The following is a 25092-nucleotide window of genomic DNA, read 5'->3' on the forward strand; positions in this document are numbered from 1 at the left end:
TTGGCATAAAAGAAAAATGTATAATTTTGACCCATACAATATATTGTTGGTTATTGCTACAAATATACCCGTGATACTTAAGACTGGTTTTGGTGCTCAGGCTCACATTTATAAAAAAAAATAAACAGCAGTCAAGCACAAGATGGCATATATTACACGTTTATTTGAGTTTATTTGCGCGTTCCTACTACACTGGAAATAACACTGGATATTGGGCTTCGGTGTTGCTGCGGTCGAATAAATATCTTTGGTGCTTATTACGAGAAAGAGTGCAAAAGACCACATTACAGTTGATATGTTGGATACATTGATATAATCAGTGGAATGTTACAAAGAAAACATCAAGAAAGCTTTATTGGTCCCAATGCTGCAGTTTCTAATACAATCGGCGTGTCATCAGCATCATCACATTGGTTCGTGGGTTTAAAGCGGCGCGCTCTGGATCAGCGACACGTGACACGGTTTGCACAGGATCTGCCCGTCCAGCGGGTGGCAGCCGTTCTCATTGGGCTCCGGAGACAGAAGCATACTGCACACCTGAAACACCAACGATAGAGAACATCAAGTAAACAAACTGCATACTAGTTGGACTAGTGTTACTGCAATCACACACACACACACACACCTCACAGCGGTAACAGTCCTCGTGGTACGTGTGACCCAAACACTCCACGGTGTAACTGTCCGTTCCGTCCTCCCGCGGGATGATCAGCTCTCCGCACGCGCGACACTGCGGCGCGTATTTCCTACAGATGAAGCACAAGTAGATAACAAAATATGTTTTAAGAGTGTTTTGCTAACATTATTTTTAAATGTTCTCAGAGCCTTCAATGTTTCAAATGCTTCAAAACAACATTTCCAACGTATCATTTTGCAAGCATTATGTAAACGTTACTGTTGAATGTTCTCTGAACGAGTAACAGTTTAAAAATCCAACGGAAAATGTTCCATAAGCAACGTATACATTTTGCTTTTGTGTTGAAGTTTTGAGAATGCATGGTTGTATAGTATAGTTGGATATATATAGCGTAATGTAAACTATATAATTGCGCAGGCCTATATATAAGGCTAAATATATAGTATTGTTGGATATATAGCAAAATATAAAGTATATATAAAATTAGATATATAGTGTAGTTGGATATATAGCAAAATGTAAACGATATAACCGCACATGTCTATATATAAAGTTAAATATTTAGTATAGTTGGATATATAGCAAAATGTGAAGTATATATAAAGTTAGATATGTAGTATTGTTGGATATATAGCAAAATGTGAACTATATAACCGCACATGTCTATAAATAAAGTTAAATATTTAGTATAGATGGATATATAGCAAAATGTAAACTATGTAATCGCGCAGGCCTGTATATAAGGCTAAATATATAGTATAGTTGGATATATAGCAAAATATAAAGTATATATAAAGTCAAATATAGTATAGTTGGATATATAGCGAAATGTAAACTATATAATTGCACAGGCCTATATATAAGGCTAAATATATAGTATTGTTGGATATATAGCAAAATATAAAGTATATATAAAATTAGATATATAGTGTAGTTGGATATATAGCAAAATGTAAACGATATAACCGCACATGTCTATATATAAAGTTAAATATTTAGTATAGTTGGATATATAGCAAAATGTGAAGTATATATAAAGTTAGATATATGGTATAGTTGGATATGTAGCAAAATGTAAACTATATATAAAGTTGGATATGTAGTATTGTTGGATATATAGCAAAATGTAAACTATATAACCGCACATGTCTATATATAAAGTTAAATATTTAGTATAGTTAGACATATAGCAAAATGTGAAGTATATATAAAGTTAGATATGTAGTATTGTTGGATATATAGCAAAATGTGAACTATATAACCGCACATGTCTATATATAAAGTTAAATATTTAGTATAGTTGGATATATAGCTAAATGTGAAGTATATATAAAGTTAGATATGTAGTATTGTTGGATATATAGCAAAATGTGAACTATATAACCGCACGTCTATAAATAAAGTTAAATATTTAGTATAGATGGATATATAGCAAAATGTAAACTATGTAATCGCACAGGCCTGTATATAAGGCTAAATATATAGTATAGTTGGATATATAGCAAAATATAAAGTATATATAAAGTCAAATATAGTATAGTTGGATATATAGCGAAATGTAAAGTATATATAGAGTTGGATATGTAGTATAGTTGGATATATAGTGAAATGTAAACTATATAATCGCACATGTCTATATATAAAGTTAAATATATAGTATAGTTGGATACATGGCAAAATGTAAACTATATATTCGTACAGGCCTATATAAGGCTAAATATACATTATAGTTGGATATAGAGCCAAATGTAAAGTATATGTAAAGTTGGATATATAGTATAGTTGGATATATAGCGAAATGTAAACTATATAATCGCAAAGGTATATATATATATATAAAGTTGGACATATAGTATAGCTGGTTTTTATGCTAAAGTTTTGAAAATGTTATTAAAACCAGATAACTTTGAACGAACATTTTATTAATGTTACATTTGTTACTGAACGTTTCCTGTTCGATGTTCACGTCTCGTACCTGTAATAGTCCTGCAGGCAGTAAACTTCACCCACTTCCCCCTGCGCAAACCTCTGCTCTCCGATTGGCTGTCGGCACGTCGTGCACACGAAACAGGGCGGGTGATAGGCTCGTTCCAGCGCTCGGATCACATGGTCTTTGATGACGTCACCACACGCCCAGCACGGCTCCAGACTGGCCTGCGGACACATCGGCATTACATACATTTACATCTTTTTTAATTCAAGTAGGACTTACTGGGAAAATACTGGGAAAAACATTCAGAATTGTGAGATTTCGATCAGAATGCTGAGTTTGTGTTTGTGAGATACAAAAAAAAGTCACAATACACATTGTTATTCTTTTTATTCAACTGCAGAAACGGCCTTCCGTAAAATGAATTAGAAAGAACATTTTATACATCTTATCTTGCATTTTTCATTTTAGATAAAAATGTAAAAATGTTTAAGTTTAATAAATATTATTTGATAAGCACCATGGCTAAAATAATAGTTATGTGAAAATAAATGAATAAATAAATAAAAGCTGTTTGACTTCCTCTCTTCCCCGTGACAGGTGGGTGTCAGAAACAGAAAGCTGGATTGTTTTCACACCACATGAATTCATACATTCATTGTCATTTTTGTAAAGGCTCCAGAGCAGATGTGCTGCAGTTGTTTGGCCCTGCGGAGGTTCAGCGCTGCCAAATTCTTTGAGATGAATGAATAATTCATGCGGAGAGCATATCTGTAATGTCAAGAGCTGAAATGGCAACATGCTGTGATTAAAACGTTTTCTCATTGTCAGACGCGTTTCTAATGGCAGGTACCTGGTAGCAGTCGTCACACAGAGGAATCCCAGATTTATTGTAGTAGATTTTGGCCGCCAGCGGAGCATGGCACTGCCGGCACTGGAAACACGCGGCGTGGTACGTGCGGTTCAGAGCCTCGATGGCGGGTTCAGACAGCGGCACCGGCTTACGGCAGAATCCACACACGTCTGGGACACACAGAAGCAGTTTGAAATGACTCTTGTCCTGTAGGGTTTGTCATGTTAACGTGAGATTTCTCACCAGCTGACGGCTCGTTCACGTCTCGTCCAGCAGAGGGCGCCGATCTCAGCAGCGCTTTGGCCGCAGCGCTCTCCTGCCAGAAGAACAACAGCCGTGTCAATCACACACACAGAGAGAGAGAGACGCTGCTGCTGTGGGGAAACACACTGACCTGTGCAGGGGCGGCTGGCGGTCCGGGATCAGGGTCACAGGGGTCACGGGGGTCATGAGGAGGAGGAGGCGGGAGAGGGAGGTCATCGGGGGCAGCAGGGGTGCGACTCACAACTGCTAACAGATCAACAGTCACTCAGCAAATCCTCTTTACTAACCCATGTGTGTGATATCCAGCAAATCTCAACAGAATGATTGTTTATATCATCGCAAAATGTAACTATAATATCACCCAGCTATTTATTTAAAGTTGGAATATGAACTTTATATATAGTATAGTTAGATATATAACAAAGTGTAAACTATATTATCATACAGCTCTATATGTAAAGTTGGATATATTGTATAGTTGTATATATTGGAAAAATATGAACTATATAATTGCATGTCTATATATAAAGTTAAATATTTAGTATATTTGGATATACTGTAAAATGTAAACTATATAATTGCACAGCATTTTATATATTACACTGGATATATAGTATAGTTGGATACATAGAAAAATGTAAACTATATAATCACACAGGTCTTTAAATTACAGTTAAATACATAGTATAGTTGGATATATAGTATAGTTGGATGTACAGCAAAAAGTAAACCATATAATGGCACAGGTCTAGAAATACAGTTAAATATTTAGTATAGTTGATATATAGCAAAATGTAAACTATATGAACACAGAAATATATATAATATATATAATATATATAAAGTTGGACATATAGTATAGTTGGATATATAGCAAAATGTACATATAAAGTTGGATATATAGTATAGTTGGATGTATAACAAAATGTAAACTACTTATAAAGATGAATATATAATATAGTTGTATATATAACAAAATGTAAACTATACAATCGCACAGGTCTATAAATAAAGTTCAATATATAGTATAGTTGCTATTTACAGTAGCAAAATGTAAACCATAAAGTTGGATAAATAGCATAGTTGGATAAAACAAAATTTAAACTATATAATTGCACAAGTCTAGAAATACAGTTAAATATTTAGTATAGTTGGATATATAGCAAAATGTAAACTATATATAAAGTTGGATATATAATATAGTTGGATATATAACAAAATGTAGACTATATATAAAGTTGGATATATAATATAGTTGGATATATAGCAAAATGTAAACTATATATAATATAGTTGAATATATAGCAAAATGTAAACTATATATAAAGTTGGATATATAATATAGTTGGATATATAGCAAAATGTAAACTATATATAAAGTTGGATATATAATATAGTTGGATATATAGCAAAATGTAAACTATATATAATATAGTTGAATATATAGCAAAATGTAAACTATATATAAAGTTGGATATATAATATAGTTGGATATATAGCAAAATGTAAACTATATATAAAGTTGGATATATAATATAGTTGGATATATAGCAAAATGTAAACTATATATAATATAGTTGAATATATAGCAAAATGTAAACTATATATAAAGTTGGATATATAATATAGTTGGATATATAGCAAAATGTAAACTATATATAAAGTTGGATATATAGCAAAATGTAAACTATATAAGCGGACAGGTCTATATATAAAGTTGGAAATATAGTATAGTTTGATATAGAGCAAAATGTAAAATATATATTCAGACAGGTCTATAAAAAAAGTTCAGTGTATAGTATAGTTGGATATACAGTTGTCAGCATTTAAAGTGGATCACCAAAGTTGTCCTAAGACAAGAACGGGTATTGTTTTGGTTTTAGGACAGCTTTGATGAAAGGTTTTGATCCACTTCAAATGTTGACTACTGTATAGCAAAATGTAAACTAGAGTATATACTATGAAGTTGGATATATAGTATAGTTGGATATATTGCATATATAGGTAGTATATAAAGCAGATCTGAAACATCATGGTTTTCTGTAGAGCTGTTTTGAAACCATGTGTATTGTGAGAAGCACTATGTGTATATAAATTCGATCTCATTACCGGCTGAAGCGCGCGTGTCAGCGTGGTGTGTGTTGTCCCGTCTGTAGGGGGCGGCGGTGGGCGTGTTGTGGGCTCTGGACTGGGCGTACAGTGGGCTGGCGGGCGCAGGCGGGTCGATCTGTCCGTCCTGCGAGGCCGATGTCCGGCGCAGCGGCTGCTCTCTGGTCGGGCTGCTGTGGACGTGAGCCGTCGGCGTGACGGTCGCCCTGAACGGAGACGCAAGAGTGATGAAGACGGACGACACCACCCTCTTCTGAGGGGCCGCAGACGCCATGATGCTGAAACAGAAGAGAGAAATGAAGTCAACGTTTCTTCTAACGCTTCTTCAACGCTGAAATGACATCTGACACTAGTTCAAACTGAAAAATAGGTACTAAAATCTGCTTTACTCTGCATGGAGTTACTGAACACTTTTGCACACAGATGAGATCAACCAAATCAATGAACTAAATAAACATGAGCTAAATAGATAAACAACTATTAAAAATGTTTGTCGCCGTGTTTCTAGGTGTGTCCGGGTCTTCAATACCAAAACCTGACGTCTTCTCACGTCTCACGAACGTGATGAGTGACACTGTTGTAGGCTGACTACACCTTACTGAAACATTCTCTCGCATATTGCAGTTATAAACTCTTGATGTACAGAATAAATCTGAAAACACACACACACACGTGTGGAGTGTGTCAGATGCTTCACACACTCTCACCTGCGCAGGTCAATCTCACAGATTCATCTGAAAGATCTTCAGAGCACTTTATAAACTCAACAGGGCGAAACGAGCTGAAGATCAGAGCAGACGATTGAATGACAGATGAAGAGCAGAACTTCAGAAGTTCCTCACACAAACTCACAGATACTCATTTCGTGAAGCTTTGTTCATTTTCTGTTTCCTGCTGTTGAGAAATCACTGAGTCTGTTTTCTTTCCCTGAGTTCAAACGTACCTGAACAGCAGATCAAACTCTTCCTCTGTGTGGTTCCTCGTTCCTTGCGATCTGCAGCGCTGTAGTCACTGAAAGACAGGCCGAGCGACAGACAGAGAGAGAGAGAGAGAGAGAGAGAGAGAGAGAGAGTGCTATGGCAGTCAGGATCGTATCTGCAGCAGGCCACGCCTTTTCCTCCCTCATTCCCTCCCTCGCTCAGCCCTCCTGTCTCTCTCTCTCTCTGTCTGTCTCTCGCTCAGATCAGCAGAGGTGAAGAGTTAAACAGTTACTGACTGACAAAGCGCAGTAAAATGTATGACACACACACACACACAGGCAGGCAGGCATGCATGTCTCCAAACACACAAAGGCATGCAGTTACTTGAACAAAAACACACACAGCGTTTTCCTCTGCTTTATCACAGAGGCAGCAGGATGTGACTGTACCTGCCTTTCCTAGCTCAGCTCTGTCCATCTGTCTCTCTGTCTTTCTGTCTGTCTCTCTCATTGTTCTGTCAGTGTTATTTTCTCTACCTCCCTCAGTGTGTCTGCCCTCTTTTCTCTCCCATCCCCCACTCCACTCGTTCTCAATCTCTCTCTCTCTCACCGATGACTTCACACGCTCAATGAGAACTACATCAAACTAATGAGCCGTTTCAACTACACGAACTACAACTGAACAAGTGATAAACTACATAAACTATACACACTATATAAACTTACACTACATAAACTATGAAATCTTATAATACACCAAACTTTACATAAACTAAACTGTTATGTACTGAACATTATATAAACTACATATAGCTATATGAAGTGCATGACCAAATTATCTAAACTATATAAATGATATATATTTCAAACTACATAAACTATATTAGATACTTCTTTATATGAAAACTATAGTATAAACTTAAACTATACATACACTTTACACACAAATTAAATTATTTAAACAATAAAAACTATATGGTCTAAACGAATTATATAAATTATAAAAATTACATAAACTTAACAAGATATATAAGCTATAAACAAAACTATATGAATTAAACTAATCATATAAACTACACAAACTATATAAACTTAAAAAATATATATATAACAAAACATAAACAATAAAAACTTAACAATAACAAATTCTGCAAACTACAAAAACTACACGAACTGTATAAACTTAAGCCATATAACCTATATAAACTATATGAACTATATGAACAAAAATTATATAGACTTAAAACTACATGAACTATACAAACTACATAAACTTATTATCGATATAATCTATAAACTGATATATACACAACATTATATAAACTACGCAAACTACATATAACTATTAAGTATATGAACTATACAAATTATCTAAACTATATTAAGGATATATATTTCAAACTACATAAACTATATTTAATAGATATTTATTTATACAGAATTTATACTATAAACTATATATAAACTTAAATTATATAAATGTTGAACATTATATGAATTAAACCAGTTAAATAAACAATACAAACTATATGATCTAAACAAAGCATATATAATATTGTTTTTATTTAAACAAACTTAATAAACTTAACAAGCTATATAACCCATATAAACTATACTTATATAAATGAAACAAATTCTATAAACTTAAAACTACATAAACTATACAAATTATCAACCTAAACTATATAAATATACAAAACTATATGAATAAAACTTAATATATAAACTACACAAACTACATAAACTTAAAAATATATATACAACACAAAACTTAGAAACTTAACAATAACAAACTACGCAAACTACAAAAAACTATACAAACTGAAAACACTTAAGCTATATAATCTACTTGAACGAAATAAATTCTATAAACTCCAAAATATATAAACTGTACGAACAATTCAAACTGTAAACTATATAAATTATACAAACTATTTAAATTTAAACTTTATAAACTATACAGACTATATGAATTAAACAAATTATATAAACTATGCAAACTACATACACTTAAACTATATAAACTATACAAACTAAACAATTATATAAACTATTCAATCTACATGCTCAGTAAACTATTTAAATATAAACCATATAAACTACCCAAACAACATAAATCATAGATTAATTTAGGATTATATATAACTACATAAACTATATGATGTGCATGTGGTTCTCTTCAGCAGACAGCTGTGGAACTGCAGCAGAAATTTTGGAGAGTTTGTGTGGGTTTGTGGGATTGTCCCGCGAGATGAGGCTCTATATCAGCAGATAGTTTTGGGTTTAGTGTGAGTTTAACCTCGAGAGCACAAGAAGAGCCTCCGTCACGCTGGAATCCGGAGGGAGGAGCTGAGGAAGAAAAAAAAAAACAACAGAGGAAAGAGAGGGGGAGGGGCTGTGGAATGCATCGGTGACGTCACCGCTGCAGGAGGGATCCTGTCCAATGGTGACATCATCCTCCGCACACAAGCTCCGCCCACAACATATCAGGCCTGCTAGAAAAAAACTCCAGAAAGTCCAGAAGAAACGTGGAAAAATGTGTTTCAGACCCACAGGCCTGGCTTTGATATTACACGATCCAAACAATCAGAGTGTCCAAATACTATATAAGAGCATGTGTAACACTCATAACCGCTCAAAGCTGCTGGTGAATCCTGCTCTGTCATCACTGAGCTCCTGAGTAAGGCTTTAACTGTTTGTTTTACTGTGTTTAATCAGTGATTAACAAGCGTTTATCTGCACTGGCGTACGTGCATCAGATAAACGTTCCTTCACTGATGAGCGTGAGGTGAAAGTACAAACACTTACAGATGAACTCATACGCCACCATACGAATTAAGAGTCATCGCTCGCTGTACAGTAAATCTTAAGCAAATGTTCCAAGGCAGCCACTGCAAAAGTACTACAGATCTACACTGTTTAATCAATAACTCACGATTAAACTAGAAGAGAAGAAAAGAGTGGTGAACTTCAGCATCCTGATGCGAACGCGCGATTCCAGCTGAAGAGACTCGTGATACAGCGCCATCTTCTGGACAAACTGCAGAGAGACGCTCAAAAACACTGAGATTCGGTCAGCATCGGCAGAAAACTATCACAGAACCGTACAACCTCAGAACTATCACAGAACTTAAAAACCACGAACAGAATCTGCAGATTAAAGGGTGAGAAACGTGTAAATTTGACATGAGTGCGGGAAACAAGAGTCACGTGATCTAATTTCAAAGTTTACCTCACAGAATAACGGCCGTGCGGTTTGGGATCCAGCGATATTTTATAGCCCTTTTTATTCCTAGAAGCGAACGTTGTAAATTTTAACATAGATGTAACGACTGTAAGTTTCTTTTGTCATCTTTTAGGGGTGTAATAACACAGGCTTTCCGAGACAGGAGTTTGTGCGGAGCGTAAATGTGATTCCTGAGCGTCAGTAAGGTAATAAACGTAAGCACAAAGATTTTACAATAAGTAAATAACTGAAAAAAACACCAGTCGAATTTCAACATGTACTAAAAAGATTGAATGTTTTAATTTGTTTACATGCATGTCATGTGACCACTAACCGACATCGGAGAACCGCGAACATGCTAATGTTTTTAAATTTTTAAACTATTAACTTTAACGCTGAGGAAAAACTTAACGTAAACAAACGGTTCAACTGACAAACATGTTAAGTATGAAAATGAAAAATTACAATTGATTTTAAAATAAAAACTAAAAGTTAAACGTTAAATATTAAATTTAAATATTTTGGATCAAATGTAGCTGATCAAAACGTTTCGGTATCCGATTTAACATATAAATGAACTCAAGACAGACATGAACTTAAGTCTCTTGTGCCTTTATTTGTTTTCTAAAGCAGCACTAATAAATACAGACACAATGAAGTCGGTAAAAACTTTAATAAACTGCATGTTAAAAATACAAAGAGTCTTTACAGCGTTATATCAGAAATAAGACACACCGGTGAGGTAAAACCATCCTTCCCATGATTCTCTTCAACTGCATTTCAAGAGTCAGTTCAAGTCGAAGCATCAGTATGTGCAATACGACGATAAAAACCTTCATCCTGAGAGATTTGAGCAGGAACGTTCACTGCCGCTCCAGGTCAGTGCGTGTACAGCAGCGCTCGCTGTCTCAGGACGTCCCATATAAGCATACTGAGAACCGTATGAGGAGCCAGACGCACGAACACTGGCGTCATTCCTTTATACAGCCCCATGATTCCCTCAGTAGCACAAACCTTCATCAGACAGTCCACAAACCCGCAGTACAGACGCCCCTGAGAGGAATTTGGTTTTAATGCACACTGTAAATTGTTAATGTTGCTTCATTTAGTCTTATGTAGTGTGTGTGTGTGTTTTACCCTTTTAAACTCGTCCACCGGTTGGTTGTACAGGCGTGTGCTGATGACATCAAACGGCGTCATGGTAATCGTCACGGCGACCCCGCTCATCATGGCAGCAGTGAGCGCGGTGAGCCAGCTGTTAGGGCCGAACCACTGCGAACACAATCGCAAACTTCACAAACCAGTCTCACTAGTGCTGGACTCCATTCTCACACATGTGACTGTGCTCGTTTATATATGCAGATGTGCGCGTGTGCTGACCTGTGCACGTGTGACCCAGTCCTTAGCCGAGCTGAACGTGGCCAGTTGAGCTGCTGACCCCACCATGACCCTCGGGACGGCCCCGTTCACACCCCGCCACAGACCCGTCACGCCCTCACGCTGGTAGATCGACACGAATGCGCTCGACACGCCCTAAACAACACAAACAATCAATGAAACAGCAGGTAAAAGCCACCAAGCCACTCAAATATACTCAAATAACTAACTCATATACTCAAACAATAAACTCAAATACACTCACATATACTTAAACATGCGCACATTTAAATACACTCATATACTCATACAATAAACGCACGCATACTCAAATATACTTTAATACACTCAAATATACTCATAAAATAAACTCAAATGTACTCAAACAATACACTCAAATACACTCAAATTCAGTTATACTTAAATACATTCAAACATACTCAAATACACTTAAATATACTCATACAATTAATGCAAGCATACTCAAATATTTTCGAATACACTCAAATATATATACTCATACATACACTCATATATACTTATAAAATAAACTCAAATATACTCAAATTCAAATTCACTCACATATACCAAGACAATAAATTCAATATACTCAACCATAAATATATTAAAATTTACTCAAACATGCTGAAATATACTCACAATAAATGCAAGCATACTCAAATACACTCAAGTATACTCATACCACACACTTAAATAAACTTATACAACAAACTCAGATAACAAACTCAAATATACTTGAACAATACACTTCAATATACTCAAATAATTAACTCAAATATACTTAAATACACTGAAACATACTCAAATTCAAATACACTAGTATACTCATACAATAAACGCAAACATACGCAAACAAACTCAAACAATAAACTCAAATACACTTAAATATACTAAGACAATACATTCAAATATACTCAGACTCAAATATACTCAAACATACTCATACAATAAACGCAAACATACTCAAATATACACTTAAATATACTAAAATATGCTTAAACAACTTAAATATACTCTAACACTACACTCAAATTTACTAATATATACTTGAACAAAACAGCTAGATATAATCAAACAATAAACTCAAATGTACTTTAATTGAAAACATTTATAAAACTTAAATATACTCAAATGTAGTCAAATATATTGAAATAAATTTAAGTATAGTCAAGTAAACTCAAATACTGAACTAAAATAAACGCAAATATTAAATATACTCAAACGCATTCAAACAAACTCAAATCTAATCAAAAAAACAAAAATATAATCAAATAAACTGAAATAAACTCAACCTATCAACTTAAACTTGTACTCAAATTTAAATAACCTGAAATACATTAACTCAAATATAGTAAAAGATACTCAAATATTTTCAAATACACTCAAACATATTCATATCAACTCGGATACACATAGATACATACTCCAGTATACTCCAATAAACTCATATATATCTAAATAAAGTAAAATACATTAAAGTAAACCCAAATATACTCCAACTCAAAATACTTTAAAATACTCAGAAATACATATACAATCACTGCAAACACATCAATTGAAAGTCACTATTAAATTAGGTGGAATTTGTCATAAGCACTGAAGTGTGCTGGAGCTCTGCAGATGAGAGATGTTTGTGGAGCTGAAGAGTGAATATCAGAATCACTGACTCTGCATGATGATGATGTCACTCTAATGATTGGCTGACAAACATCCGGCAGCGATCAGAGTTCAGTGGTGCCATGTGAGGCTCCGTCCACACGCCTCTGTGTGCTGGACACTGATTGGCTGCAGCTGCTGAACAGTGAGAGGTGTGTCTACACACACACACACACGCGCACGCTCCGACTGTGTGCTCACAGATCAGGTCACATATTTTGGGTGGGTGCTGGAAAATAAGACCAAATTAGACATGAATCTCATCACTCAGTACCTGATGGTTGTGCTGGTGTCCTACTGCGATGGCGGCCACCGTCTGCGCCTGCAAGTGCGTCTTCACCTGACGGACAAACACAGACATGAGTCAGAACGCTCGCTTACAGAACGCTCCTGTAAACAGCCTCGTCACAGCCGCGTGTGTCTTACAGTGTCAGTCATAAATACTTGTCTATAACTTCCTCTGCCGTTTTGATATTTGAGCCCGTCTCCGGCTGTCTTACTGTCAACACTCAGTGTGTGGAGAGCTAATCACACACACACACACACACACACACATTTGTGCATGCGGTGACTGACGCAGCAGCAAATGGACAACAACTCCAGTTGCTGCTCCCGACTGTTCCTGAAAATGACTCAAATACAGTAAACAATCAGGAACGGTTGAGTTTCGCATGTTACGCGACCTCCGAGATCACACCGACCCGCAGCACAGGCTGACACGTTATCAGCGCGATCGAGGCGAGCGTCTTACCAGATACGCCGGCGAGGCGATAAATGCGCCCAGCGCTCCCGCCGCAGCTCCTGCGATCAGACTCCCGCCCGGCGCGTCCGTGAGTCCCGCGGCCTCCGTGTAGGAGTAGAACCCGAGCCGCACCCCGTTCATCAGACCCTGGTACAGCAGCGCCGCCGTCAGCCCCTTCTGCAGGCCGCGGAGGCCGTCCGTGCTGCCCACCACCCACAGCGCCTGCAGCACGCCGCGGTAGTGCCTCTGGTAGGAGCCGCGGGCCTGGAGCTCGCCCTGCAGCTGCAGTCGGGTCTTCACCACCTCCAGCGGGTTGGTGACCACACACGCGCCGCAGCACGCCAGCGCGCCCAGACTGAAGTCCAGCGGGGGCCACAGGGCCCGAGGGGTGTGCGAGGGGCCGGGCGGCGGGCGGGCGACGGGCGTGATGGAGGGCTGATGGGCGAACTGAGAGTTTATGAGACGCATGACTGGCATGTATAGATGCACACGTCACCCACCGTCAATCCCGCTGGTGTGTGTCATGTGTGGTACAGCAGCTCTGTGTGTGTGTGTGTGTGTGTGTGTGTGTGTGTGTTATTTCACAGTTTTCATGTATGTAGTTTGTCACAGAAATGTGTGCAGAAAACCAGAAGTGCAGGTTTCAGATCTGAAACAGGTCAGAAGTTACTGTCAACACATTCATTTAACAAAATGAAGTTTTCATCCAAAAACAAACGCTGTCAAACACTATTGATCATGCTGACTGGACACAATGTTATGCAATAATCTGCTTAAGTTTATGACACTGCATTTGCATATTCATGAAATCATCGCAGCATTTGTTCTAATCCCCTACGTGTTTGGTTTACACATTAAATACGCTGAACACAAAACAATAAGTTAAACTCATGAACTTTACATGTCAGCATAAACGCGTGTCTTACCGAGTCTGATCGCGGATCTGTTTGTGATTCACACACGGGTAAACACGAAGCGCTTGTGTGAACGCCCCGCCCACTGCCGCTCTCCGACCAATCGCGGCGCGGCAGCTTCTCCACCTCACTGCCTCCCCAGCGGACAGCCAATCAGGTCGGAGCACCGCAGCCTGAATTCAAATGGGTTAAAGGTGAATAATGGGGGTGAATCGTGGCGAAAGTCCCGTAGCGGATCTGAAACTCACATTCTTGAGTCAAAACCAGAACAAACAGATTTACATTACACAATTACACAAACCGCTGATGGTAGGAGGTAGACCATGCTGCAATTATATAATGAAAAAAATATATGAATATATAGAAAATCTATTGAAGAATAAATATTACATTATATATATTAAAATGTTAAAATAAACAGAAACATTAAATAAAACTTATATATATATATATATATATATATATATAGACATAAAAATGAGATTTACATAGTTTATTTTACAAATTAATTTTAAATACTAAAAATACATCAGTCAAAGGTGATAAAAAAACAAAAAAAACAAATAAATAATATAGCTGCAAGCTGCAATTACCAGGGTTCAAGTAAGCAAATATGGAAAAAGACATGACATATTTTTTAGCAAGGCTGCACACCTAAATCAATGATTAAAAAAAGCATTTTGCCAAATACAGGTAATTTGCTACAGAAACATGATGTTTTAAAATGTTTATGACTGTTATTGTGCCATCTGTGGTCTGATCTCCTTAAAACTAGGCTTGCTTGTTTAGAATCATCTTCTCACGTGCTCACCAGGTTTTATGAAGTTAGGTATAGGATTTTGGGTAAATTTGGAAATGACCCTATTATAGCTTCCCAAAGGGCAAATTTTATTTATTTATTTATTTATTTATTTTGGTAATTATTGACCTAGAGACTCCAGAGAATTGTACCTAGGACTAGATCGCTAAAGTTGGGTTTTTTTATTTATTTTTTTTTACATCTTCTCAATCATTGAACAAACGATTTGATTGACAGCAGTGGTTCTAGAGACAAAGTTGTCCAGAATGAGTTCTGTCATATGATATGAATATCGTGTGTATGTGCGAAAAACCACGCCCACGAACAATCATTTGCACCCTTGAAAAATTAGATATCGCCCCCCAGTGGCCAATTTCTTTTAACCTTGTCTAATAGGTGCTCAAACTTCATTGGCCAGTGGCGACCATGTGTTTTGAAATACGCCAATATCTTTGTAGACACCTGTAGCACTTTGGACCAAAACCGTGCGCAGTGATTTTCATGTTTATAGGACAAATGATTGCATAGTTATAGCCATTTTTAAGGTTTTCCCTCTCTTATAGCGCCACCAAGTGGCCAAGATCCGCGATTTTTTTCCTGTGACCTCGGATTGAGCTCTTACATAACTGTTCTGAGTTTGGCGCAGATATCTCATTCCCTTCAGCAGTTATAGGCATTTTACTAAAAGTAGACCCGCCCCTTTTGAACATTTTGGCGTCACTTTGCGATGTTGAATCAAAAGGTCAACTTTTTTTTGGTAATTATTAATATTTGCTCTCCAGAGAATCTTTCTGCATTGGTTTGGTTCCGATCGGGTGAAAAACCTAGGACTAGTTCGCAAAAGTAGGTTTTTACATCTTCTTGATCATTTAACAAACAGTTTGATTGACGTCAGTGGTTCCAGAAGCAAAGTCGTCTGGAATGAGGAGTTCTATCGTACGATACGAATATGGCGCAAAACGTTTGAAAGGGGCAGAGCCACTTTAGTAAAAAGCCTATAACTCCTGAATGGAATAAGATACGTTTGCCAAACTCTGAGCACTTATGTAAGAGCTTGATCTGAGGTCTGTTATGTGGGAGTGTTCTAACTTTTGTTTTGTTGCAGTTATTCACTAGCTCATCTGTAATCAACTGGTTAATCGATGTCACCTGAAGGGAACCATTTTAAACTCCAGGACACATGCTCTCACTCTCTCTCTGATCCTGTGGCAAGCTTGGCAGAGCTGGTTCCGTTTTGTCACAGTCCCCTTTATTTTGTTTTCTTTAGTCATTTAATAAACTTCTTTTTATTTTTTTTAAACTTGTTTTGTGTCCTTGAGTTATTATGTTACAACCCTGGCTCCAGGGGAGCAACAGGTCACAGGAACAAAATCGCAGAGCTTGGCCAGCTGCTGGCGCTATAAGCGGGGGAAAACCTTAAAAATGGCTATAACTACACAACTTTTTGTCTTATCAATATGAATATCGCTGTGCACAGTCTTGGTCCAAAGTGCCACAAGTGTCTATAAAGACATTTGCGTATCTCAAAAAAAACCACAGCCTTTGGGCCGTGAGTCAAACAGACCCACCGTGTTGCGTTCCGATCGGCCTCCGTTAACCTCGTCTAACAGGTGCTCAAACTTCATCTACCAATGGTGGCCATGTTTTTCTTTTTCTGAGATACGCAAATGTCCTTAAAAATTGTCGAAAATTCAACTTTTTAAAAAATATATATATATATTGATATTCACTTTCTAAAGAATCTGAGAATTTCAGAGTAATTTTTGGATAAAAATTTAAGAAGGTATGAGCGATTTTGTACATTTGATCGCTGTAGCGCCCCCGTCAGGCCGATTGGGGTGAGCCTTGGTCTTGTTGTAGGCGTCTTGTTGCGAGTACTACCATCCTTCCAAGTTTCAAGTGTCTACGATTTACGGTTTGGTCTGTTCAGTTTTACGTGGAAATCGCTGATTCGTGACCATTTTAACTATTACAAAAATGTTTCAGTGCTACACGCTTAAAAGATCATAAAAACAGACGCAACATTGTATCAGAGAATTAAGACATGGAGAACTTTATTTCCATTTACAATCCACAGTCTCATTCCCTCAACAACACCATCACGCCCACACGCACACACACACACGCTCTCACACAAACACGCACGCGTTTAATGTAAACAATGCAGGCCGAAAGAGCGGTAAAAAAGGTCCATTTCATCTGTTCCTCCTACAATCGTCTGTTTCCTTCGGTCAGATCAGCGTTTCTGAGGGTGAAATGCGACAGAAACAATAAAACATTCCCTTGTAGAGTTTCTCTCTCTCTCTCTCTCTCTGTCTGTCTCTGTCTCTCACTCACACTCGCAGAGCACATAGCAAAAACATCATTCGCTCACTCAGAAATTGAAACAACAACTATGTTTGAGTGTCCTTTATATGTGTCGAGCTGTATTTTAAGGTAAATTAGTGTAAGGGCAGCAGTCGTTCCCGTCCGTCTCGGCGTTCCTCCATTACCTCTTGGCGCGGACGAAGTACAAGGCGTTGGTTTTGGGGTAATATTTCACGTTCTGCTTTTTGTCCATGAGGCCGCCGAAGATGATGAGCTCGCCGCGGCCCTGAACCACCGTGTGCAGGCTGGTCTCGGGCGGCCCGGTGACGGCGCTGGGCGCTCCGCCGCTCCCGTACACCCTCCACGACACCACGCCGTCCGACTTGGCACGAGAAATGTCCAGCAGGTACATCTGCATGGGTTTGCAGTTGAGCGACTGGTACAGCGGTTTGCCCACGTTCAGGCTCTGCGGCGGGTGGTGGCCGAGGCGGCGGGCGATGGGCGGGATGGAGTGTCCGTCGGCGGCCTGCGGCGGGCTGGAGGAGGAGGGAGGCGTGCCGCCGGACGCCGACGGGCCCGGCTGGGACGGCGAGGAAGAGGACGGCAGCGACGAAGAGGCTTTGACGGCCTCCAGACCGCGGCGCAGGGCGGCGGGAGAAACGGCGCCCGGAGGGGTGCGCGGCGAGCCGGCCTGCGGAGGCGTGTGCAGCCCGTTGGAAGCGGGCGGGTCGGCGGCGGCGGGCGAGCCGTCCCAGCCGTAGTCCGCGTGCGGCCGCGTGGGCGGAGACGCCGCCTGGACCGGGCTGGTGCGCGGCGAGGGCGACGAGCCGTTGAGCAGCGGCGGGCTGTCGGGACCTCGCGAGGGCGACGACGACGAAGGGCTGCCGTCCCGCGCTCGGGCCGAGGCTCTCGGACGCAGGGTCCCCCAGCGGCCGTTCACGCAGGGCGCCTCCTCGACCGCGCCCAGCACCACGCCCGCCGCGCCGCTGCGCACCGGAGACTGAGAGCGCAGCGAGGGCGGGTCCGGACCCAGAGGGGCGGGCGTTGAGCTGATGGGGGAGGGGCGGGAGTTCAGACTCGGGCTGAGAGGAGCTCGACCCGACGGCGCCTGAGAGAAAACCACCACACACTGACCCACCTGAGACAGAGACAGAGACAGAGACAGGCAGGTCAACATGAGATACTGCGACTGTTTCAAATCAAGACTGTGAAGCACGAAAATCGTAATGTAACCAATATAGCAACAAGTCTTGTTTCCCATGACGTTTTCCATAATTTTGACTTTACACCTCGCAATTCTGACATTTTTCCGCAATTCTGAAATTTTCCATAATTCTGACTTTACATCTCACATTTCTGACTTTTTCCGCAATTCTAATGTTTTCTGTAATTCTGATATTTTTCGTAATTCTGACTTTACATCCCGCAATTCTAATGTTTTTCCGCCTTTCTGGCATTTTTCCGCAATTCTGATGTTTTCCGTAATCCTGGCTTTACATCTCACATTTCCAACTTTTTCCGCAATTCTAATGTTTTCTGTAATTCTGATATTTTTCGTAATCCAGACTTTACATCTCACATGTCTGACTTTTTCTGCAATTCTGACTTTACATTTTGCATTTCTGATTTTTTTGTAGTTCTGATTTTACAATTTGCATTTCTAACGTTTTCCCGCAATTCTGATATTTTTCGTAATCCTGACTTTAAATCTCACATTTCTGACTTTTCCGCAATTCTGAAGTTTTTCGTAATTCTGATATTTTTCGTAATTCTGACTTTACATATTGCAATTCTGACACTTTCCCACAATTGATGTTTTTTGTACATTTCCGATTTCTGATAACACATCACATTTCGGATTTTTCTGCATTTCTGACGTTTTTCGCCACAAATTTACATCTTGCATTTCTGACTTTTTTCACAATTCTAACCTTACATCTCGTATTTCCAACTTTTTTCATAATCCTCACTTTACATCTTGCGATTTGTATTTTTTTTTTTTTTTTTTTTCACAATTCTGACATACATCACAGTTCTTGCAATTATGACATTCAGACACCTTCTCAAATCCAGACCATGAATCTAAATTGAATTAAAATTGCAATGTAACGGTAGTAGCGACAAATCTTTTCTGTATTGCGATGTACATTTGAGTGAAACAAATTATTGAAAAAAGTGTAGGGTGGATCTGAATGAGACCTTGCAGTGGACTGTGAGAAAAAGGGGGAGTTTAAGCAGATGAAATTATGTTATTACAAATTTTTATTTCACACTTTCTCTTGCAAGAGTTTACTCAGAATTCTAACTTTTCTGAGTTTTTGTTGAAACTTTTTATCTTACAATCCTGTCTTTTTCTCATGATTGTGAGTTTATGTCTCACAGTTCTCCGATTCAGAAAGTAGACATTTAAAGGCTGCCTGTAAATCTCACCTTGCAGGCGGGATGGCACCAGAGCTCCGGCGCGCCGTGATCCTCGTTCTCCACGCGCAGCTGCTGCCACGTCCAGGGGGAGGCGCTCATGTGCAGCAGCCACGCGTCCTTCAGCAGCTGCACACACAGACGGTCACTGCAGAACATGTCAACACACACACACACACACTCTCACACACACACAGCAGATACTCACAGCGTTCGGCCCGCCGCAGCCGCCCAGAATCAGCAGCGTCTCGTTATCGATCACGATCTGAGGAACACGAGACACGGTGAGCGGCACAACCTCAAAGCATCATGGGAATCAGATAGAGCCTGAGAGGGGGGGGTTACCTGTGACTGGCCTCCGCGCGGATGAGGAGCCGGAGCGCCGATGGCCGGTTTGGACCAGGACCACTGCTCCAGATCCAGAACCCACACCTCGTTACTCCTGCGACACAAACACACACGATAAACACACGACACCATCGCACCGCGACTCTCACACGCGTCATACGTACATCTGCCGCGCGCCCAGAGAGCCTCCGAACACCACCATAGTGCTGCCGATCACAGAAGACGAGTGTCCCGCCATCGGCGGCGGCCCGTGAGTCGTCACGATGCAGTTCCACCTGTGGCACGAGAAAGGAGCGAATCAAACCTGTGAATAAACAAACGTTATTTGGTAAAAACGTGAGCGTCTCTCACCAGTTCTTGGAGGGCGAGTACGTGTGGATCTCGTCGAAGAACCTCTCGGGCTGGTGGAGCGGGTACGGACTGGGCCGCGTCCAGCCGCCGAACAGCACCAGCAGATCCCGGTACATGACCAGCGTGGCTCCGGCTTTAGGAGACGGATACGATCCTGAACACACAACACGAGACGAGAGCCGTGACTGACGGAGCTCACGCCACGCCCGAACACGCTAACAAACACGACTGCGCTCTGACCTGACGCCAGCGGCCGGATCCACTCCTTACTGTTGAGATCCAGACGCCACAGATCGTTGAACGCCGCGTTACAGCTGCTCTGAGTGCAGCCGCCGAACACGTACATCGACTGATTCGAGTCGTAGTAACACGCACCTGCGACACACACATTTAATACAACTCAATTATGAGCATCTCATGAGGAAGTGATTCAGATGCTCTGACTGAATCAGTGAGTGATTCTTTAGAATGATTTCAAAAGAATCTAGTGTGATCTCATTCTGCTGCTAAACAGGAAACCGGTGTGTGCTTATGAAATCGGGAGGTGTGAATACGAGGTTCCTTCACACTGTTGTGAGATCAGCACGTCTGAGCTGCTTCAAACCAGTGCATCGACATGAACAAACGTGTGTGTGTGTGTGTGTGTGTGTGATCTGCTGACTGACTGTGAGAGAAGCGTTGTGTTATCGGTGTTCCAGGATACGGATACGTGCGACTCTCCCACTGGATGTTTCCCTCCTGAACGGCCCTCAGGAAACCGTGATAACACTGATACGCCACACCTGAGAGAGACAGAGAGTCAGACGGGCCGTTAGAGGGTCGTTCACACAGATGTGCTGATTCACACTCGCAGCTCACTGAGCGTTAAACTCGTCTCACATCCCAGTGTCACATGACACAATCACAGCGCATCAGAACGACGCGTTACAGCACTGCATCACACGCTAAACCACAACTACAACCAGAACCATACAGCACACCATAACCATAACCGGAACTATAGCAACAACTATAACAGTAACTAAAATAAATGTCACAACAACTGAAATACTAACTGTAATAACACCTACAATAATAACTTTAACAGTAACTATAATAAGCACAATAACATCTACAACAATTATAAAAATATAAGAGTAACTATAATACTATAACTGTAACTACAATGATAACTACAACAGTAACAATAACAATAAGTACAACTAACTTTAACTACAACAGTTACTATAATAACTATAACAATAACTACAATGATATCTATGACTATAATAATAATAATAATGGTAACTATATGGTACAATGATAATGATTTACAATGAAGTACAACAACAACTATAACTACAATAATGATAACAATAATAACAGTAACTATAATAACCCTAACGGTAACTACAACAGTTACTATAATAGTGTCTAAAGTAACCATAATTACATTGGTAACTATAACAATAACTACAACAGTAACTATAACAACGATAACAATAAGTAATTATAATACTATAACGGTAACTATAATGATAACTGTAACATAACTACAATGATAACTAACGATAACTAAAACAATAACTGTAATGGCATCTAAAGTAACAACTATACTGGTAACTATAACGATAACTACAACACTAACTTTAACGACAACTATAACAACGATAACTATGAGTCACTTTAATACTATAACAGTAACTATAATTACAGTAACTGTAACAATAACTACAACAACAACAGTAATGGTATCTAAAGTAACAATAACTATATTGGTAACTATAACAATAACTACAACACTAACGGCAACTACAATAATGATAACTATAAGAGTAACTATAATACTATAATAGTAACTACAGTAACTATAACAACTACAATGATAACTACAACAATAATTATAATGGTATCTAAAGTAACAATAACTATATTGATAACTACTGACTATTGGTAACTAACGATAACTACAATAACTTTAACAGTAACTATAACAACAATAACGAAATAGTGACTATTACCCTATAACAGTAACTATAACGCAACTACAATGATTACTATAACGACAACTGCAACTATAACTTTAACTATAACAACAACGATTATTATAAGAGTTACTGTAATGGCAACTATAATTAGAATAACTATAATTCCAAATATAGCGATAACTACAGCACCAACTACAATGACAACTGTAACGATAATTGTAAGAGTAACTATAATACTGTAACGATAACTATAACGCTGACTATAATAATGATTGACAGTAACCATAACAACTATAACTACAACAATAGCTACGATAAAAACTGTAAAGGTAACATTAACTATAGCGATAACAGTAATACAACTAGAGTGATATCAACTATTACAATAGTAGCTATACTAATTATACTAATAATTAAAACTATAATGATAACTATAACGGTGTGGCTATAAGAAAACTATGATGATAATGCTAACTTTATCGATAAGCGTAACGATAACTATAGCAATAGCTATTTTTTTCCCTGCAGATTTGTCACTGGCTGCGTTAAATTCGCTGGGTTCTGATTGGTTTAAAAGTAAACCACTGGTATTTTGGTTGTCTGTGTGGTTTTCACTATAGTCGTGATGTGGCTATTTTCTCGAAGACTAGAGAGCGATTACTACAACTTTGCGGTTGTAGTTTTCGCTCTTCAGCTTCATTGATCACGTGACCCGCGCTGACCTTTGATGAGGCGATACCACTGCTTGCAGACCAGCGCGGCCGTCTTGTGCTCCTGGTACGGCGACAGGAAGGACAGGATGTACTCCAGCACCTCCTCGGGGAGCTCGCCCATGCTGCGGACGCCCGGCTTCACCTCCGCCGCCGCGACGCCCTCCTCCGTCTCCATGGCAACCGAGCAGCTGTCCTCACCGTCTGCGCAGCGAGACATGACGCCGTCTGCGGATCTGAGAGTAAACAGCGCTGAGTAATAGCACGAGACTCAGATGCTCTTCAAGATGCTCCTCAAGATGCTCTCAAGAGCATCTCAGAACCTGCTGGAGGTCGTGATCAGCTGATGTCCACATTTCAAGCACACTCACTGCATGACAACAGCACTTATAAGAAGAAACTGACTTTAAGGACAGACAGATTTGGACTCGTGCTGTCAAACACCACGTCAGAGCCGCACGAATGATCGTGCTGAAGATCTCCAGCTCCAGCTCTGTTGTTTTCTCTGATCTGATCGAATTAACGACGTTTCTCGCCGCCTCAGACCGTCACTTTACCGTGTTTACACTCACATTTACTGGTGAAGCACAGTAAGCGCGTGCACTGCAGTAGTGAGGTGTAAATCGAGAGTATTTTCGGCTGCCGTTTCATTAGCTGAGCGCTAACAGCCGGTTATTCTCGTCTGATGATGATGACGGCTATAGCGGCGATTAAACGGGTGCCGCGAGGCGGGCGGGCGCGCGCTTACCTGTGTGCCGGTGTGTCGGTCTGTCTCTCGCCGGCGCGCTTCTTCTGCTTTTCCGCTGTTGTTTGTGTTTCTCTTTATCAGCTGCTCTCACGAAGCTCCTCACTCCAAACATCCGCCATCTTCCCTCCGATCGGGAGCGCGCACGCACACACGTCACGCGTCTCGAGACTCGAGCGCGCGCAGGGCGACGTCCGCTACGTTTGGGCGCGCCCGCTGTTTCTCTGAAGTCACTGTTTATGGATGTGTTGTTTGTTGTATTGATTTAAGAACACTTCAGTGATTATTTTTGTTGCGTTTGTCAGTTTACGTGCAGCTGAAATCGTGTTCGTTATAATGTGGCGTCTCATATTATTTTGTATTTTTATTGTTATTATTAAAATCGTCCAGCAGGTGTCAGTAGATCAATAATCATATACGAGCTCGTCATACACCGCTGCCACAGTATAGGGTGTGGAAATTAACCGAATCCGCAAAATATCCTCAAGTGTATTCATTTAATAATACATATAACGTACCGTTAATCGCTGTTTTAATGTTATATTTGTATAACTTTGCTGTCGTGCGAGCCGCTCACTCTATGTATATCACATTCATTCCAGTGAGTCGGTTCGTTGTAAGTGGATCGCTCTTATGTTTAGCTTCGGAAAGTCCGAATCTAGCGAGTCGGTTCGCTGTGAATGTATATAGCTTCGGAAATTCCGATTCATTCTAGCGAGTCGGTTCGCTCTAAATGGATCGCTCTTATGTTAAGCTTCGGAAAGTCCGATTCTTTCTAGCGAGTCGGTTCGCTGTAAAT

General features: G+C 39.7%; 3 protein-coding genes across 7 annotated transcripts; all 3 read right to left on the bottom strand.

The window, feature by feature from the left end:
- Positions 1-148: 148 nt before the first annotated feature.
- On the bottom strand, positions 149-9691 carry fblim1 (filamin binding LIM protein 1). 5 transcript variants are annotated; one of them, XM_051100628.1, is made up of 9 exons: positions 9648-9691; positions 6737-6804; positions 5794-6071; positions 3815-3930; positions 3664-3736; positions 3421-3590; positions 2613-2791; positions 626-746; positions 149-537 (listed from the first exon to the last, which is right to left on the bottom strand). In XM_051100628.1, exons 3-9 carry the CDS (start codon positions 6065-6067, stop codon positions 424-426), a joined length of 1047 nt encoding a protein of 348 aa, XP_050956585.1. In that variant the 5' UTR covers positions 6068-6071; positions 6737-6804; positions 9648-9691; the 3' UTR covers positions 149-423. The 5 variants fall into 5 exon arrangements, with proteins under 5 accessions (XP_050956585.1, XP_050956586.1, XP_050956588.1 ...); XM_051100629.1 differs by lacking the exon at positions 9648-9691 and adding an exon at positions 9521-9539; XM_051100631.1 differs by lacking the exon at positions 9648-9691 and having other exon boundaries at positions 3815-3927; positions 6737-6873.
- Positions 9692-10534: 843 nt separating this feature from the next.
- On the bottom strand, positions 10535-14741 carry slc25a34 (solute carrier family 25 member 34). Its single transcript, XM_051100643.1, has 6 exons — positions 14661-14741; positions 13744-14383; positions 13267-13332; positions 11319-11471; positions 11076-11210; positions 10535-10991 (listed from the first exon to the last, which is right to left on the bottom strand). Exons 2-6 carry the CDS (start codon positions 14209-14211, stop codon positions 10818-10820), a joined length of 996 nt encoding a protein of 331 aa, XP_050956600.1. The 5' UTR covers positions 14212-14383; positions 14661-14741; the 3' UTR covers positions 10535-10817.
- A 2551-nt stretch (positions 14742-17292) lies between these two features.
- On the bottom strand, positions 17293-24459 carry fbxo42 (F-box protein 42). Its single transcript, XM_051100642.1, has 10 exons — positions 24297-24459; positions 23561-23784; positions 21537-21653; positions 21112-21246; positions 20872-21025; positions 20685-20795; positions 20518-20614; positions 20381-20437; positions 20185-20301; positions 17293-18892 (listed from the first exon to the last, which is right to left on the bottom strand). Exons 2-10 carry the CDS (start codon positions 23766-23768, stop codon positions 17936-17938), a joined length of 1953 nt encoding a protein of 650 aa, XP_050956599.1. The 5' UTR covers positions 23769-23784; positions 24297-24459; the 3' UTR covers positions 17293-17935.
- Positions 24460-25092: the final 633 nt, after the last annotated feature.

The sequence above is a fragment of the Labeo rohita genome, unplaced genomic scaffold (assembly GCF_022985175.1).
Source record: "Labeo rohita strain BAU-BD-2019 unplaced genomic scaffold, IGBB_LRoh.1.0 scaffold_106, whole genome shotgun sequence".
Taxonomy (NCBI): domain Eukaryota; kingdom Metazoa; phylum Chordata; class Actinopteri; order Cypriniformes; family Cyprinidae; genus Labeo; species Labeo rohita.

Coding starts and splice junctions, on each gene's coding strand:
- fblim1 (XM_051100628.1), bottom strand. CDS start 6,067: ATGGCGTCTGCGGCCCCTCAGAAGAGGGTGGTGTCGTCCGTCTTCATC. Junction 3,931..5,793: donor TGACACGCGCGCTTCAGCCG/GTAATGAGATCG, acceptor TTGATCTGTTAG/CAGTTGTGAGTCGCACCCCT. Junction 3,737..3,814: donor CGCCAGCCGCCCCTGCACAG/GTCAGTGTGTTT, acceptor TTCTTCTGGCAG/GAGAGCGCTGCGGCCAAAGC.
- slc25a34 (XM_051100643.1), bottom strand. CDS start 14,211: ATGCCAGTCATGCGTCTCATAAACTCTCAGTTCGCCCATCAGCCCTCC. Junction 11,211..11,318: donor ACTGGGTCACACGTGCACAG/GTCAGCACACGC, acceptor TTGTGTTCGCAG/TGGTTCGGCCCTAACAGCTG. Junction 10,992..11,075: donor CGGTGGACGAGTTTAAAAGG/GTAAAACACACA, acceptor AATTCCTCTCAG/GGGCGTCTGTACTGCGGGTT.
- fbxo42 (XM_051100642.1), bottom strand. CDS start 23,768: ATGTCTCGCTGCGCAGACGGTGAGGACAGCTGCTCGGTTGCCATGGAG. Junction 20,302..20,380: donor GCTGCGGCGGGCCGAACGCT/GTGAGTATCTGC, acceptor CTGTGTGTGCAG/CTGCTGAAGGACGCGTGGCT. Junction 18,893..20,184: donor GGTGCCATCCCGCCTGCAAG/GTGAGATTTACA, acceptor TCTCTGTCTCAG/GTGGGTCAGTGTGTGGTGGT.